The sequence below is a fragment of the Rhincodon typus genome, chromosome 25, assembly GCF_021869965.1.
Source record: "Rhincodon typus isolate 14 chromosome 25, sRhiTyp1.1, whole genome shotgun sequence".
Taxonomy (NCBI): Eukaryota; Metazoa; Chordata; class Chondrichthyes; order Orectolobiformes; family Rhincodontidae; genus Rhincodon; species Rhincodon typus.
In genome coordinates, this window is record NC_063356.1 from 15,258,466 (window position 1) to 15,277,212 (window position 18,747).

At 38.0% G+C, this 18,747-nt stretch overlaps 1 protein-coding gene across 2 annotated transcripts in view; it reads right to left on the bottom strand.

Moving 5' to 3' along the window:
• Positions 1-18,747, bottom strand: part of sort1a (sortilin 1a) — a 59,856-nt gene that overhangs the window by 25,905 nt on the left and 15,204 nt on the right. For both annotated transcript variants that reach the window (XM_048611945.1, XM_048611944.1), the window contains exons 3-7: positions 17,083-17,156; positions 9,516-9,618; positions 6,853-7,017; positions 4,490-4,563; positions 3,001-3,050 (exon numbers count right to left, since the gene is read on the bottom strand). In XM_048611945.1, coding sequence (XP_048467902.1) covers positions 3,001-3,050; positions 4,490-4,563; positions 6,853-7,017; positions 9,516-9,618; positions 17,083-17,156 — 466 coding nt within the window. The remainder of the gene's footprint in view (positions 1-3,000; positions 3,051-4,489; positions 4,564-6,852; positions 7,018-9,515; positions 9,619-17,082; positions 17,157-18,747) is intronic.

The following is an 18,747-nucleotide window of genomic DNA, read 5'->3' on the forward strand; positions in this document are numbered from 1 at the left end:
TAAACCCACATCCCCAAGAATAGGAATATGTTAATGCATTTGGGTCCCAGCTTAACTGAATAAATACAAACTCCAATAGCTGTTTTGGTACTTATGTACCAGTTAGAAACCAAAATTTAAGTTGTTCTACTGAATGGCAAAGTATGTGGGGTTAAAAAGAATATATTGCAAGAGATCACAGTTAGCAAAAGCTAAGCAACAAATAAAACAATGAACACTTTCACTCAGCAGTCACATGATGAAAGAATATGCACACTTTTAGTGCTTTCCAGCATTATTACTGGCATACCATTAGTATCTGTGCAATGGAATCAAAATTCTTGCAATTATGGGCTCAAGAGTTCTGGCAACAAGTCTATATATTAAAAAGACTACCTACTGCCTTTGTGAATGGCACTCACACAGATGTACTGAACCATTATCAGATGCAAAGAAATTCAATATAGAAAGTACCAGTTTTCTTCACTATTATAGAAAGCTTTTTATTAAAGAAAAACAAGTGTAAGCATCACTTGTTGAAAAAGCTGATTTTTGCATTACCAACTTTAGACATTAACTTAAAATTTGTTGGGTCTGCCAAACTGAAGTTAAATAAAGTTAAATGAAATGAGGAACAAACGTGAAACTTGGTGATGACCTCATGATTAGGAAAGGTCAAGATTTTAACATGCTTCAGTGTTTTGCATGCATATGTGTGTGCGCTGTTGCAAAGTTGGGTAGAGTACTTGTAGATTGGAAGGCAAGAAATTAGAATTTGGTGTTTGTAAGATGTTGGCATTTGTAAAATGCTATGGGGAAAGCAGTGCGTGGTCCCTTTAAAAATGATGCTTTTTCTATGCTCAGAGATTCAAAAATGATGTCTGTGGGTTTGCAGGTTCAGAGTACCTGAATTGATTCATTCACATCAAAAGGCTGTACAGTTAGCAGGCAAAGCAGCATTTTTACCAAGACAACAGGTTTTTGAATTTAGCAAATTTAAACCAGACCTTTAGATACCAAATATCAATTAAATTTAAATCTGATGGTTTTGACAACATAGGACCAATCCTAATGAAATAAATTTATCTCTTATATTCTTGATGACATGAGGGCATTTGAAAATCAGGGACGGCCAACCGCCATCTGCCAAGACAATAGCTCTCAGCTCTAAAAGAAAGAATCATTGACTCTTAGAATTCTCCAAGCCTTAGAGCAAGCACCATCTAAATTACAGCACAACTAGTTCATGTTCCTGACATAAGAATTTGAGAGAGAAGGCATTCCTGACACAAGATCAGCGAAGACACAGAACATTCCGGAAGACGTAACCGGGCTATAATTTTGAGAGACTAAACTCTAATTTTTTTTTTTTTTTTTAATTGTTTTATACAAGTGGAACTTGTATTTATTGGAACAGCATACCATTAGAATCTGGTTTTATTCAGGAACAGTTAGTAGTTAGAAGGGACTTATTTGGTTTGTTAATAGTTTAGTTAATTTGTTCACTGTTAGAGTTAGATAAATAAATTGTTACTTGATTATAGAGTGTAAGGGGTTTATTTTATTTAACCACTCCTTTATAACAGATTGGGGGCTCTTAACAGATTATAGGGTGAGGCACACCTCTCTGGGTGTTTCGGTTTTAGTTATCAGAGGGGTTGACCTCCGCTTTATAACAGTGCGCATGTATGTGTTTAGGTCAGCATATTGTAACAACAGTTTTGGACTGAACTATCACAGTAACACTGGAAAAAGTGATACCTTGTTTAAAAACAGTAAATTGGAAGTGACAATGCAGACTACTTATCAGCTGAATTTGAGATTTTCCTGAAGTTATGCTGTGCAAGCATCATGCAGTTGATTAGATGACATAAAAGTAGTGAACAACAACAGCAAGCTAAAGCAGAAGTCAAAGTTCATTCAAAGCAAGAGATAAGCCTCGCTCAGGAGAGGTAAGAAATTCCTGATTTGGATTGATCAAAGCAACATGGAAAACATGAGGCATTTGTGATGTTTATCAGTGTTCAAACTGAATATTTGCTGGAGACTGCACAATTAGTTTGAAAGCACAGCTTCTTTCTATGGAAGAGTATAAAATCCCTTGTTTCCCAGCACAATTAGTTAGTTCAGGAAGGGGTTGTTTGAGTAACAACTGGATTTGGGGGACAGAGCAGGCTGATCATCTGTTTGGGTCTGATCTTCAGAAAAGTGCAAGTAAACAGGTTCACTGGTTTTTTTTTAAAATTCATTCACGGGATTAGGGCATCGCCAGCTAAGCAGCATTTATCGTCCATTGTTCAGAGTCAACCACTTTGCTGTGGGTCACCTGTAGGCCAGACAAAGTAAGGTAGCAGTTTCCTTCCCTAAAGGGAAGGGCACTAGTGAACCAGATGGGTTTTTCTCCGACAATCGACAATGGGTTAACGGTCATAATTAGATTCTTAATTCCAGATATTTTTATTGAATTCAAATTCGACCATCTGCCGTGGTGGGATTCGAACCCGGGTCCCCACATTGTTATCTGGGTCTCTGGATTAACTGTCCAGCGATAATACCACTAGGCCATCACCTCCACTGTGGTTGAAGGGATTATAGAAGTACAGTTATTGCAGTATTTTATGTAGTGTACTTTGCTTTGATAAAGAACATTGGGTAAATTCCATTGTTAGAACTGCCTTGGGTTATTGTATCATTGAATCATAATATCCAGATTAATCCTATCGATCAATAAAAATATGAATAAAAGCCTACACAATTCTTATGAATACCTGTAGCATTTGATCTGTAGATCTTTCATCCATACATTTTTCATAGATGTGCTAAATGAAATGTTAATAAAAATAAATCCATACAAATTTCTGGAGTTGCAAGATAAGCAAAAACTACAAATTAAATCTAGCAAGAATCAAAGATAAACCTTAAACAAAAACTTGTAATCAAATAATAATCCCATATGCTTGTAAAGCACTGAAAAGACAAGATTTTGTCCAATAATAAAGTACAGGTGCTGATATAACTTACTACAAGACCCATTGGGGTGGGTTGTGAAGAAAATGGTGTCATTTTGTCCCCTAAAATAAAATAAAGCAGAACAAAGACAAATTAAACGGACAACAATGCTTGCAAACAAGATATGATCATCATTTAAAATTGTTTTAGGGGGTGGGGGTAGAGCGAGAAGGGTAGGAAAGAGAAACATTTTCAAAAACATAATACGAAATGTTAATGATTTAGTCATAGTCAAACATTACTAAAAACCTGTTCATGGACAATAAGTAACACACTAATATACTTCAGCAGTTCAATGTATTTCACTTTCCATCTCAAAGTTGAATATTTTTACTAAATGGTATCTTACATGTTTTTCCCATCAGTTGAGTGAATCTGCTAAAAATCAGAAGAAATACTGCTAGCATCTTTGGAGGCCAGTATTCATCGTCAACTAATAGCAAAAAAATTGTGTTTTTATCTACAAGACTGGTCAAAGAATCTTGGTCTTGTCAAACATTAAGATAAGGTTAAGTAAAAGCCAAAAGAACTGCAGATGCTGTAAATCAGGAACAAAAACAAAAGTTGCTGGAAAAGCTCAGCAGGTCTGGCAGCATCTGCGAAGGGAAAACCAGTTAACGTTTTGGGTCCAGTGACCCTTCCACATAACTGATAAGATGAAGTTCAATTTTTAAGCAGTGTCGCAGCTAACTGCAATTTATTTGAATTCTGAGTAAGAGTCATACGGAACTCAAAGCATTAACTCTGTTTCTCAAGGGGACCAAAGGGTCTGGAGCAAAAAAAAGTGAAATGGGTACTGATTGGATGGTCAGCCATGATTATACTGAATGATGGGGTAAGCTCAAAATGGCTGAATGGCCTACCCCCGTACCTATTTCCTATGTTTCTCTCTTCACCAACACTGCCAGACTGGCTGAGGTTTTTCAGCACTTTGCTTTTATGCAATTCAATTTTCACAGTGGTTCATGCTGCTTTCAACTTGCATTTTCCACAACTGCACTGAAAACATAAGTAGTCACAATACAACATTGAATAAGCTGTATTTTGTAATAAAATAACTTGTGTTCATTCAAGAAACCTGTTTCATGAATCCTTTTATTCCATATCTAATATAGGGAAATCATACAATTGGTCATATCACGAACAGGTTAAAAATCATGTGTGTTGTGATCCATACAGCAGTGAGACTAGAGAAAGATCGTGTGCTCCTCCCATCTCAATCATAACACATGAACACAAGTTCTCTGCTTTCCTCCCTTGTCCTCCATTCTAACTTGGAAATAGAACATTTAAATCAAATGCTTTGTCCTCCCTAAACTAGTACATCCCCCCCGTCTCCACACCTTCAATACCTAACACTTTCAATCATTTTTAATACCATCACAAAGAACAATGGTGATTAGTAAAGTGCTTTGGAACATTATATTAAATGAATTACCACATACTTGAATAAAGCAATACATTCAGTCACTGTAGTTACTATTAGTTAAGCTTTACTTACCACTTAACAAGACAGACAAAGTTGTGAATATTTTCCCATGTTTTGCCAAAATTGGAGGAAAACCACAAAACATTCTGGAATATTGCAAATAATGATGTGTCAGAAAAAAAAAGAATAAAACCTTGAAATTGCATTGAGTAAACTAATAAAACCAAGCAACATACATTTTGACATATAGATTTTCCCATTCACACAAATACCATTTGTGCACGTTTTCTGTGCACATTTACCAGTGACTACATCTGACTAGTACTTAATTGACTATAAAGTTGCATGTCATCTAGTGACCATGCAAAAGGCGCTATATATAATATGCAAATTTAAATTCATCTGCCCTTGTTCACATTTAGCCAACATATTTTGTCCAGCCATTAAACAGTCTGCTTAATTCATTGCAGAATTTTTGAATTAAACAGATTCGGCTGTTTTGTGTTGAGCTTGTGAATCCTATTCAATGTAAAAGTAGAAAGATAAAAAGGTCCCAGCACTGATCCCTATTACCCTTCAAAACTTTTCCTCATAAGGATCCTTCCACCAATCTTCTTTTTCCCAAAACGCATGCTGCTTTGTTGCTTTAAGCTCACAAGTAGCCTCTCGTGAAAGTTGTCAGGACCATTTTGAATTTTTATTAAAATGCAGCATGTTGCAATGTCATTCCCACAAAAAAGATTGATGTTTGTTTTTTAACTTCACATTGTAATGGCTGCTCCTTAGTTACCAGATCACAACAGAAAATCAATAAACTTGGAAATTACTTATTTTACCCAAGACTAATTAGCTCCCAAAGTTAGTTTAAACTGAGTACAATTGTACTTTTCCAATTTACCAAGGCTTTTCAGAGTTTATTCATTTCCTTATAATTGACCATCAATGCATGAAAAACAAACAAATGTATCAAATCTGATCATTTGGTCACCTGTTTGTGTATCTCTTCAAAATTTAAAAAAGAATTCCTTCATAACATTAAAGTTCAACTTCTACTTAATGCCAAGACAGTAGCAAATTTTTATATCCCTAAGCAACGAAAGCCACTAACTTTGGTCATGTCTACACTTCACATGTGGCACTTCTATAGTTGGAAGTAGGAAATTAAGACTCCATCCAAAAATGCAAGCTAGACATCTCTAACCACAGACACATCTGAATACCTTATATTCTGCAAACAGTGTCAGCAAGAGGTATCTAGAAATATTAAGTGACAAATACGTAGAATTTAAAACATTTGAAGCATTTTTAAATAGGCACAGGGTTTTATTTGAGAGTTCAACTACTATTAGGCTTCCTGTCAATGTAGAAACAAATATGATACTGTTGGCTTGCTCGCTAAGCAAACAAGCCGGTTATTGTACAGACATTTCGTCACCATAATAGGTAAGATCATCAGTGCGGCCTCCAACGAAGCGGTGTTGTTCTGTTGCTAGTTTCCTAGTATCCCAACAACTTCATCCACAGATGCCTACTAGATAGACAAAGCCAAGAGGACACCCCAATACACTGGCCACGCTACCTGTATCAAGAACATATCAGAACTGACGAGACTCCTGCGACCAAAAGGAATCATGGTAGCACACAAACTCAGCCACACAATGACAAACACTCAAGGACCAATGATATGCAGGACCAATGTAATTTACAAAATACCTTGCAATGGCTGCAACAAATATTACATTGGCCAGACTGGAAGGAAACAAACCATCGGGATACACGAACACCAGCTAGCAGCAAAATGACACGACAAACTTTCCCTCATCTCAGTGCACGCAGACAACGAAGGCCATCAACATAACTGGGACAACGTGACCATCTTAGCTCAAGCCAACCATAAAACACACACCGGAATTCCTAGAGGCCATTTTTCAACCCATAATGCAACCAACATGTGGAATTAGATCTCATATACAAACTCACGAAGAACAGAACTGGAAATGACACAACCCAACTTAACAGACCGGATCATATAAATACCAAGCGGAGTAGAACAATATCACTTCATCGGAGGCTGCACTGATGACGGTACTTAATATGGTGATAAAATGTCTGTATGATAACCAGCTCGGTGAGCAGGCCAACAACCTCATCCACAACCTGAGTTAAAAAATCTTCGCAAGAACCTGAAATTGTGATGCTGTTTGTATAGTTACTCAAATGTTCATACTTCTACATATATTCACATATCAAAAGACATCTACTTCTGGAAATAGACAAAAGGATTACTTTTGTTTTTGAAACAGGTGTAACCATTGCAGCTGCTTATTCCACAATAGAATGCTATTGACATTTTCAACTCAAAAGTATTTTACTTTACACCTCCTGAATGAACAAAATCAGTCAATGGATAAAATCATTCTCTTAGTTGTACTTACATGTATGCTTAATGCTAGCAGATGGTCAGAATTTTTGGAATGGTACAAGATCTGCATCACTGGATGAAAAGGAAGATTTACAGTGTCAAAGTTCCAGCCAAAATCACTTGACCTGAAGATCCTTCCACCATTGCTCTGCCCAGATACACCAGCTGTAAGGATCACCTTAAAAAGAAAAAAAAATTCTTATTAGAACATAGAACAAAGAACAGTACAGGCCCTTCGGCCCACTGTTGTGCCGAACTTTTACCCTAATCCTAAATTCTTTCTAACCTCCACCCCTACCTTATACTATCATTAATTATCATATGCCTATCTAATAGCTGCTTAAATGCCCCTAATGAGGCTGACTCCACTACACTCTCCGGCAATGCATTCCACGCCCCTACCACTCTCCGAGTAAAGAACCTACCTCGGATGTCTCCCCTATATCTACCACCACTCACTTTAAAACTATGCCCCCTTGTAATAGCTACCTCCACCCTAGGAAAAAGTCTCTGGTTGTCCACTGTATCTATACCTCTGATCACTTTGTACACCTCTATCAAGTCACCTCTCATCCTTCGTCATTCTAAAGAGAAAAGCCCTAGCTCTCTCAACCTTTCCTCGCAAGACCTTCCCTCCATTCCAGGCAATATCCTGGTAAATCTCCTCTGCACCTTTTCCAACGCTTCCACATCTTTCCTGTAACGAGGCAACCAGAACCGGACACAATATTCCGGATGTGGCTGAACCAGGCTTTCGTATAGCTGGAACATAACTTCACGGCTCTTGAACTCAATCCCGCTATTAATGAAAGCTAACACACCATATGCCTTAACAACTCTATCCACCAGGGTGGCAGCTTTCAGGGAACCGTGAACATGAACCCCAAGATCCCTCTGCTCCTCCACACTGCCAAGAATCTTTCCGTTAACCCTGTATTCTGCTTTCAAGTTTGTCCTTCCAAAATGAATCACCTCACACTTTTCAGGGTTAAACTTAAAAACTTATTGAACACTTAAGCGATGCTACGTTCACAATGGAGAACAAATTCCCAAAAAATGGCTCAGTTGTGCACAGTATAGTTGTTTATGCTGAAGACCATAAGATATAGGAGCAAATTTAGGCCATTTGGCTCATCAAGTCTGCTCCACCATTTGATCATTGCTATTATGTTTCCCAAGGAACTTCTGAAGGATGCAAGGTCACAAACTGCTTTCACATTAAAACAATTAATTTTCTTTTTCTTAAAAAAATGAAACCAGATTAAGTACTGTTTGTGAGCATGATACAAGTTTTCAGAAGGCTACTGTGGAACCATGCTGGCCAAATGAAGCAAACTTTCTCTTTACAGTTTCATCCATGGTCAGTACAGCTTCTTCTGCTACTCAGGCCGCTGGCAATGACAGAAAATTCAAGTCGGCCTTCACCTCCAGCAACAGCATGCTGTGACAGCATTGGCCCAGTGCAGAGTTAAAACCTTATGTCATGCAAACTGTCCATTTCATTCATTCAGCCACTGATAGTAACCTGAAAGATGTTAGCCATCCGGTAAAGCAAGCATGATATGTATTCGAAGCATATACTTAGTTTTGCACATCTCCTGTTCATATGATAAAAGTTCAAAAACTGTGTGGTTACAGTTTCAGATTATAATTTGCATGACAATTCAGTACTCTTCCTCACATATTATGACCCTTCAGCCAAGCTACAAAAAATATTATCTATCTTTCTGGCAGGTGGAATCCTCTAACAGTCACAAGCAAGTTCCATGGGAACTGAATTTCTAATGACAAAAAAATGCCAAAGCCAAATGACAGACCAACTCATTGCAAAATTGCCATATTTGGAGTTAACCTTTGATGAACAAGAGTGTGTGTGGAAAAAAAAACAGAAAGACATCTTCTACACAAGGACAAGTACGAACAGATTGAGAGTGGGTTGTCGGAGAAATGAGGGTGCAAACTAATTCATACCATTTCACTTCACAGTTTGCTTACAAATTGTTTAACATATGACTGCTATGGGAGAGAAATTATACAGGTCTTTCAGGAGAGGAATCAAATGTAACTTGTCTTCGTTAGTGATCTTATGATTGGCATGTACCACATTCTCCAAGTTCATTTCTGCTCCATCTCATTGTTTAAAGAAAAACTCCTTTATCCATTTATTAGGGTATTCCTGGATCCAGTAACAAAGCAGGCTACCTGTGATCGACTCCTGACCAATGCCCCTATCAAACACTTTCCTGAACCGTGTAGCTGGGAAACGTAAATGCAAATAACATGAATATTTATCCTCAACGGGCTGCAGCAGTTCAAAACAAAAACAAATAACCATCACCTTCTCGTGAGGAATTAGGTAAAGACGGTAAATGTTAGCCTAGCCAAAGATGTCCACATCCTATGCAACAAGTGAAGTGCAAAGTCTAACACGATTCTGTCTTCAACTCTGTCACTGCAGGGAACAGAGGTTCAATGTGCTACCAACAAAAGATAGACGCTAACTCTCAGTACAGAATAAACTTGTAGTTGTGAACCTAAATCTCAACCAAGCAGATCCAAAACTAATCCAGTTTGAGAAGCTTTAAAGTAATAGCTTGTGCATGACAAAATGTTACATTGGCAAGTTATAGTTTTTGACCTTCTAAATAAGATTAGCACACAACATTAAAGGATTACCTTTCCAGAATTCTCAGGGCCAATTGCAATTCCAAATTCAGTACGGATGAAAGTGTTATTGATGAGCTTTGTTATATCAGAGAAGCTCTTTCCATAATTCTCACTGAAAGAAAGTTACCAATTAAAACAATGCAGCATGCAACTTTCTGAACAAGTAAGCAAAATCTAAAACTGACACACAGTAAAAATAACCTTGATTAAATTACCGAGATGCAAAAACAATTCTGTTTTACTCTAGATCAGATACGCAAAGTAAGTCTGAATATTTACAAAGTAAATGTAACTGTTCATTGATAGCACAGAACTGAGGAAGTATTGCCAAAGGGGGGAAAAAAAAAAAAAAGATATTTTGTCAAATCTTTTCATCCTGCACTCTGCAGAACATTTTCAGGAATAACATATTTTATAGAAAACAGTGCTGACTGGTTGGCAAGTGGACTGATTGGTACAGGCATTGCCATGGAGAATGCACCTGTTAGATGATGGCTGATTGGAATGAAGTTTGACAGTTAACAAACTAAACCAGGTAGATTAACTATTTCATCAAGGTATTGTCCTGAACTACAGAATGGCTGTCATCAAGTGCAGGGTGTACACGTTCTTCCTGTCAGCAAAGAGCCCTGTCTATTAATATATGTAGCGTCCAGGTATGCACAAGTATAAGCAAGCCCAAATGGCAATCCTAAATTGGTTTACAACATAATTCTTCAGGCATTTGGAATTATTGAAGCGATGTTATCCAATTGCAGAATTGTATCTAATATTGAACAGAGTTTTGAATTTTACAGATATAGGCTTGTTGAGTCAATAACCTGCCTGTTTTATCCATTTTTTGATACAAATGTGTCATCTTAGAACATGTAGACTACATATATAGCATCATACCAGCAGTGAAGGTTTGAGCAACAGGTAACACTAGCTATTTCACTGTGTTACTGTGCAGTGGCAACACAAGTCATATTCACCACTTTCACAGTTGTTGCCCCCAAGTCAAGAGTTCTGTCATCACACAATAAGCAAAACGGTAAATGTATTGTAATACCAACCAATCAGCACTCTCCTCTTGGACAGTATAACTGTTATTACCCTTTACATTGATATTGCTTACAAATTGTCATCGAGAGTGCAAAAGAAAAAGCTTTGACAAGTGGTGCATTTTTCAGCTCATTGTTTTAACTAGCTCCCAACATGGTTAGTTGTAGGTTTTCTGAATCAGATTTAAAACCAGGTTTGTTCATCAAAAATAAAACTGATTTCTCAAAACAAAAATATATTCCATCAAGGTGCAAAACTGATTAACACACCATTTGTAATGTGAAAATATAAGTAATTATTTCTCTAAATAATCCAAAATACATACATAGGTAAAAGCAAAAGATAACTGATTTCTCTCTGCACAGAATTACTTTGGGGAAAAAGTACTTTCGGGTAATAAATCTTAGTGCTTGAAGACAAAAAAGGTAAGGTTTGCAATGTTCAAATGCTGTCAGTCTGATATTCCAGTAGATAGGCATCATGAAACATAGGCAGTTGACTCTGGCAGAAGCAGCTCGCTCCAGAAATATAATACTGAGAAGAAGTCTTCTAGCTGCTCTTCAATAGGACAACTGGTAGTCACAACAAGATGTTTTTCAGAAAGTGGAGAGCTGAGCCAGGAGTTCCTTCTTTTCAGCAAATCCAAACAGATTGCAACTGTAAACCAAGACATGTGACCAAGAAATGTCTTGTTTAAAAAGTTACACTCATTCCTCTGACCTCTTTCTTAAAAAGATATCCGTAAATCTTTCAAATTAAAACCGCACAAAAAATATTAAACATGAAACTTTAACAATTAGGAAGCAGAGATCACATCCAGAATGAGAGACTGCCCATATGAGTATACAGTTCAGGAAATCTGGAGGCAGAGAGGGAATATTACTATTAATCTTTCTTTTCTTCCCCATTTTAAACAGTTTAAAATTCAGTAGTCGAGAGAAAAGGCATTAGGAGGTAGTGTAAGAATTCATTTCACAGGGGAACAGGTGCTTTTTGGCTCAGAGTTCAAGGTGATTTAAAAAAAAAACAGGATAAACTGAAGCCCAGAATCAGGGGCCCAGTACAAAATACTGATGTCATAGGTAAGTGGCAGTTCATTGGTTGGTGATAGTCAAATTAGTAAGCTATTATAGCTTACTTTCAGATTGAAGGTAAATAGGATAAATGTTTACACGCTACAAACTAAAAATATCAGTAGGAAAAACTTCTAAAAATCAAATTAAAAGGACTAAGTAAAATGGAGATGCAGGGCCAGGCAATGTGTTGTGACTGCATGTTGTGGGAGCGAGCGTTAGTTGTTTGAGGAACTCTGCCTCAGAATTGATGAGCTGAAGTCTGAGCTTTGAACAGTGCAACATATTAGGCAATGGAAGAGTCACCTGGAAGCTGTGTGTTTCAGGTGACAGTCAAACCCCTTAGATTAACCACCTTGACCTCAGCGATCAGGGATACAAGGACGTTACTGCGAGCAAGACAGGTAGAGAGCTCCAGGAGGTAGTGCCGAAGATGCCTCAGCCCTTGAGCTTCTCTAACAGGTTTGAGATTCTTACTCCTGGCGTGGATGAGAGAAGGGGCTGGAGGAAGGGTGAACAAACTGACCACAGCACCGGGAGCCATTCAAAAAGTAGGGAGAAAAAAAATGTTGCTGTAATTGGGGATAATATAGTCATAATATAGACTATATTCTCTGTAGCCAGCATCAAGAGTGACGAAGGGTGTGTCAGCTGTCTGGTGGGGGATCTCTCATCTGGGCTGTACAGAAACTTGGAGCGGGAGGGGAAGATGCAGTTGATCCAGAAATGAAATTAAATTGATACCAAGAAGTGATGTAGGGTCAGAAGGCGTAGAATCCGTGGGCAGAGTTGAGGAACCACAAAGGGAAAAACACCCCGATGAGATTTGTGCACAGTCCTCGTAGCAGGATGTGGGAAAGAAAATAAATCAGGAGATAGAAAAGGCACGTAAAAAAGGCACTATGATATGCAAGTGGACTGGGAACATATCAGGTGATAGCAGATCTCAAGAAAAGAAATGCAAGGAATGTTTAAGATGTTTTTTTTTGGGAGCAGCTTGCAGTAGGATCCACGAGGAAACAGTCAATTCTGGATTTGGTGATGTGTGAATGAAGCAGACTTGATTAGGGAGCTCAAAGTGAAGGAACGCCTGGGGGCAGTGACCAGAGACTAGGACCCAAGTAGACAACATCAGAGTGAAGGGACAACCCTTTAGAATGGAGATGAGGGTGAAATACTTCAGAGGGCTGAAGTAATCCGAGGTTGTTGACTTGCTCGCCGAGCTGGCTTGTTCTCGTTCAGATGTTTCATCACCATGCTAGGTGACATCACCAGTGGAGCCTTCGATGAAGCGGTGTTATTCTACTCTACATGGAATTTATACTGTTTGGTCCGTTATGGTGAGTAGTGTCATTTCCGATTTTGATCTGTACGGGTTTGTATACGGGGTCCAATTCAACGTGTTTGTTGATTGCATTACAGGTGCAGAACCATGCCTCCAAGAATTCCCGTGCGTGTCTAATGTTTGGCTTGGGCTACTATTGTTACCTTGTCCCAGTTAAACAGATGGCCTTCATTGTCGAAGTGGACGGATACTAAGGAGAGTTTGTCATGCTGTTTTGCTGCTAGTTGACGTTCATGTATTCTGATGGCTAGTTTCCTTCCTGTCTGTCTGTCCGATGTAACATTTGTGGCAGTCAGTGCATGGTATTTTATAAACCACTTTGGTTCTGCATGTTGTGGGAATGGGGTCTTTAACGCTTGAGTGCGCTTGTCGTAGGGTGGCTGTGGGCTTGTGGGCCACCATGATTCCTACTGGTCTTAAGAGTCTTGTTGTCAGTTCCGATATGTTCCTGATGTATGGCAGTGTGGCCAGTGTATTAGGGCTTACTGTGTCCTCCTGTTGTTGTCTGTTAGTAGACATCTGCGGATGAAGTTGCGGGGATATCAGTTTATAGTGAGGATTTTGTATAGGGGGTCTTCCTCTTTCCCGCTTGGTTCTGGAGTGTTGCAGTGTGTCCCGGCCTGTTTAAATAGTGTCGTAATGCAGCTTTGTTTGTGGGCCAGAAAAGCAACCCACACTGATCAAATCCTCAACTTCCACAGCAACCACCCAACGCCCGTAGCCACCCTACGACAAACACTCAAGGAGTAAAAACCCCATTCCCACAATATGCAGAACCAACATGATTTACAAAATACAATGCAATCACTGCCACAAACATTATATCAGACAGACAGGAAGGAAACTAGCTGTCAGAATACATGAACATTAACTAGCAGCAAAACAGCACGATGAACTCTCCTTAGTATCGGTACACTCAGACAATGAAGGCCATCAGTTTAACTGGGACAAGGTAACAATAGTAGCCCAAGCCAAACATTAGACACGCACAAGAATTCCTAGAGGCATGGTTCTGCACCCATAATGCAATCAACAAACATATAGAATTGGACCCCATATACAAACCCATACAGATCAAAACCAGAAATGACACTGTCAATATAACAGACCAAACAGCGTAAATTCCAAGCAGAGTAGAATAACACCGCTTCAGAGGCTCCACTGATGTTACCTAGTGTGGTGACGAAACATCTGAACAAGAACAAGCCAGCTCGGCAAGCAAGTCAACAACCTCACCCACAACCCAATCTACAGATCTTTGCCAAAACTTTGGTAGTTAATCTGTATTGCCACAGAAGGAGGTGGAGGCCAAGTCATGGAGTGTATTTAAGAAAGAGAAAAGATAGATTTCTGATTAGAAGAGGATCGAGGGTGACGGGGAGAAGATAGAAGAAACATATCAGCCATGTTCAAATGGCAGAGCAAACTCGATGGGCCGAATGGCCGAATTCTGCTCCTATACTTATGGTCTTATGCTTAAAGTATCATTGGGAAGAGTAAATTACTGTGTCCTACAATGGTAGAAATTAATTTTGTAAAGTTTCCATTAGCAGTATAGCAGATTCTAATTAGCATTTCTTCATGGACTATTAAAACTGCTTAATTACTAGTTGCAAGTAGAAGAAGTAAAGATGAGGCCTGTGAATAGTTAACCAGAATATGTTACAAATTGGCTCAAGTACAAATAGGCTCTCAAGTACAAATAAAGGCTTAACAGGTAACGTACATGTGGTAGTCTAACTAAAGCAAAACATAATTAGATTAAAACATATTTGTATTATCCTTGTTTGCTTCACAGTTATATATTTATCATTTCCTTTCTATTCATCTCTAAAAACTTAAAAATATTCCAAAAGCATAAACGGTTTATGTCATGGCGTTGCAACAGTTGACAGAAGCTATTGCAGCATACAACAGTAATACAGAAATGAATCTAAAAATTCTTAGTGGAAACCTAGCTTCTGTTGCAAACACAAAGGATTTATTATAATCTAAACGAAACTTTTGTTAAGCCATTATCATCAATGGTTACCGACAGTTCAAAATAGCATACAGGAAGCACACCAAATATTTTCTGTAGATTCTACTACACGTCAGCTTGCAGTCAGAGATTGTTAAAATACTAAATTTAGAGTGGTTAAAGAATGAGGAATAGCAGAGCAATCACAGTTCCTTTACAGATGGCTCTAGCTGAATTAGAAATAATTAGACACTTTTGGCACTGTATAGCAGCTACAATATAAATGCAAAAGACAAACTCTCATTGCTTTGTTTCTCTTGAAGGGTCTCAAGTTTGCTCAACTCATGGCAGAAGATAGGTCACTGAGAAACTGAATCATCTTTTATTGATACTGTAATGAGTTAGACGACTTGATCCTCTATGCCTGCTCACATCCTTTTGCAGGAGTGTTATTTTATCAGATTCTATTCTGATAATAGTGGGCATGATATTCAGCAGAGCTTCTTCTCAACAGCTGAATTGACTGTCATGTATTTACCTTCAACTCCTGGTCATTGTAGTGGCAAGGATATCCAATAATCAGATTCTGAAGATTATCTGCAGTTGAATGAGAGTAATCCCTCCAAATTTGCAAAAATCAGCAATAGCTTTTGATCTCATTAGAATGAAGAGTTGTTGCACACCAGTGTAATTAGTCTCCAGTGGAATATATTTTCTTCAGGTACAGCAAGCAGAGGTCGATGAAGTCTCCCTCTTGAGGGAAGTTACATTGATCACTGGTATTTGGTTGAGCTAGGTGAAGTTCTTCAACATTCTGTAGAATTTGGACAGCAAAGCATGCATTTCTACTTAGATGTGAGAAATGTTGATTACTGATGATATGCCTCTATTCCACAGCATCAGTCTCTGTATTTTCAGAGTGTTCTCAGCAGTTCTTTGATCTTGAGCAATGAAATTCATGCAGTTTTGTCTGAAGCTCAGGTTCATTCTGCTCAACCAAGTTTTTTCAGCCAACAGCGTAACTCAGATAACAAATTTAAAATTAGTCAGGTGACTGATAACCTGTATGAATTGTATACCTGATTCAGATCAGTTCAGCTATTACCCCAAAATTGTAACAATGCCCGTTTGCTTAATACATGATGTTTTAACCTTCTACTAGCCTCAGTCTCAAAATTTTCTTTTAAATACAATTTTTACACCCTCCCACTAAGAGTAGTAACTCAAGACAGGTGACTGATTTCAACCACTGTATCCTGGAAATATAATTTTGATTCATTCCCCTGTAGCTTTGGTGAGGCTCAGCTTCGCATTCACCAACTTTTCTAACTGATTTGAGCTTTTACAGGTATGCATAGGGCTCTTACGGCTCTAGTAGATTTTAATTGTTTGCTGATATTGCACAAAAGCTGACAGACTGTGTGCACCTTTTAATATTTAGAAGAAATGAGCTCAATTTTCTGGCCAGAGTTTCTCTTCTTCTCCTCCCCTGCCGTTTCTTCTCCTCAGATGGCTACGGGTTTCATAGATCTGAATACCTTTTAAAGCTAACACTGTCTAGGCAGAAATTGGCACTGCTGCTACAATCTTATGAAAGACAATGAATCATGCTCACCACCTTGTAATTGATAAAGTCCTCACTGCTGCATATCATCTGTGATATCTTGGGTCAATACACCATCTCTAATCCTTCTTACTGATACTTAGCCTAAGCTATCGATACCATGAGAAGAGAAAAAGTGCTTACCTCAACAGGCAAAGTGTAAGTTGAAGTTTAAGCTTGAGCTTGATGAACAGTGAATAGGTTTATTTCAAATTATTTATAAGCTAGTTACAGCACATTTAAGGTGCATGACTGCCTTCCATAAAAGAGGAGATACAAGGCTCAACCTAACAATAAATACACATTAGTGTTAACAGCACATGGTTATAGTCCTAAGAACAATCACTGAAGCGCACTGGAGAAGATATCAGCACTGCCTAGCAGCTCCCAGACAGTCATTTATACACTGGTCACAGCTTACCTTGGGATGTCAGTTAATGGAGGTAAGAACTGTCATATACAACACATCCAAAATTCAAACAAGACATACAAAAGTTGTTATATATTTTAACAAAGATATTAATTTGAAAGGCAAGAACCACATACTTTACCTTCTATATAAACGTGACTGTCCAAAGCTAACTCCCAATAATGGCAGCTGGAATGTTGTTAATGCCAAGAGTACCTGCACATGAAAACACAATTAAATTGATCTAATGTGTTGATGTTGCTTTCCCCCAAATCCACAGTTCTATTCAACAGAATACTTGCACATTATTCACTAACACCTCATTAGAACAGCTTGCTACGCACTCACCAGATCAGTGATAATCTGTGGCACTGTGCACAGATGCTACAAATGGGAGTCAAAACTAAAGGCTGAACTAACAACAAATCAAGTAACCATCACTCATACCCACATAGGTTTTCTGCAGGCAAACCTCTACAAATGTTTTGCATGTTGAAGCAGTTTTGCAAGCTCATAGTCATGAGACTGATTACATTTCTGATAGTCATGCATGCCAACCCACAAATACCAACTTTCAGTTGTAAGTTGCCCAAATTCTAACAAAAATAAATCATACAACAAACACTTCCTTCAAAGATTCATGACCAAACAGTTTTGATTTGGAGAAACATAACCAAATAATTGAACATCCTTTTATATACTGACTGTGACTGACCATAGTGGACATCTATGAACAGCAACTTTTTTAAAAAGTTTGTTTTTCAGAAAAAAGACTAACCTTTCAAAATAACTTCAGATAAGAACCCTCCAAGAATAAATGCTTGGTAATGAAAGGAACTCAGTGATTACAAAGTGGGAAACTGTTAGGACTATTTTACAGATCTGATGGTGGGGTAATCACATGTCATACTTGAAGTGTCCAGATGACCAGAAGAGCACATGATAGCAGCTTAAGTGTGACAATTGTTTTTTTTTTGAAAAAGGATGTAGAAAGGGGAAAATTGGGTTTTAAATCATATTCTATTCTAAAGGACAACTGCGATCTCAGTGAAACTCAGCATTGAATACCGTACATCAGGTTATTTTCTAAATAGTAGCAAGGCAGCCACAGTGACTACTTTTTGAAGAGTTTGCTCCAAGTTGGAGGCAAGTACAGCTTGGTGAATAGGATTACAGAATAACTTGGCTCACTCAATTCTGATTTTGGCTGAAGATATCACAAACCATTGTGCATGAATTTTGGCATGTAGGACACATAGGTTCCCAAGTATTTGAAGTGGTAACTTTGAAAGGATTTACAAAGGTTAAAAAGTGTTACATTATTTGACACAAAAGCTGGTATTTTATTGGAAATGTATCATTCTGAAATTGCATAATTTGGGTCCCCATAGGGTCCACAATAAGGATATAATGAAATTTATAACTTCAAAATGTACTTTTGTAACTACACACATTTGTGTTGTATATTTAACCATTTTCATGAAAGTTTTACTTATAAACTGTCTCCAGTCTCTCCAAAAAAGCATAGGTTTGGATTCTAGACTGATAATACTAAGCTGAAGTTGAATCGTGTGGTCCGAGCATACAGTTCATCTAGTTTTCAAGATGCGTCAGTACCATACTCACGATGTTTTGATTTGGAAGTTGTGAAAACATCTCTCAAATTTGTAATGATTGGTTGTTTTGGAAAAATCGCAAAAGCTGAAAGAATGATGGTATTAGTACTTTCATTCTACATTTGTAGCAGTTTCTAATGTGTCTGGAAGTAAAATTCAACATAATGCTTGGGGCTTGCAAACAGCACATG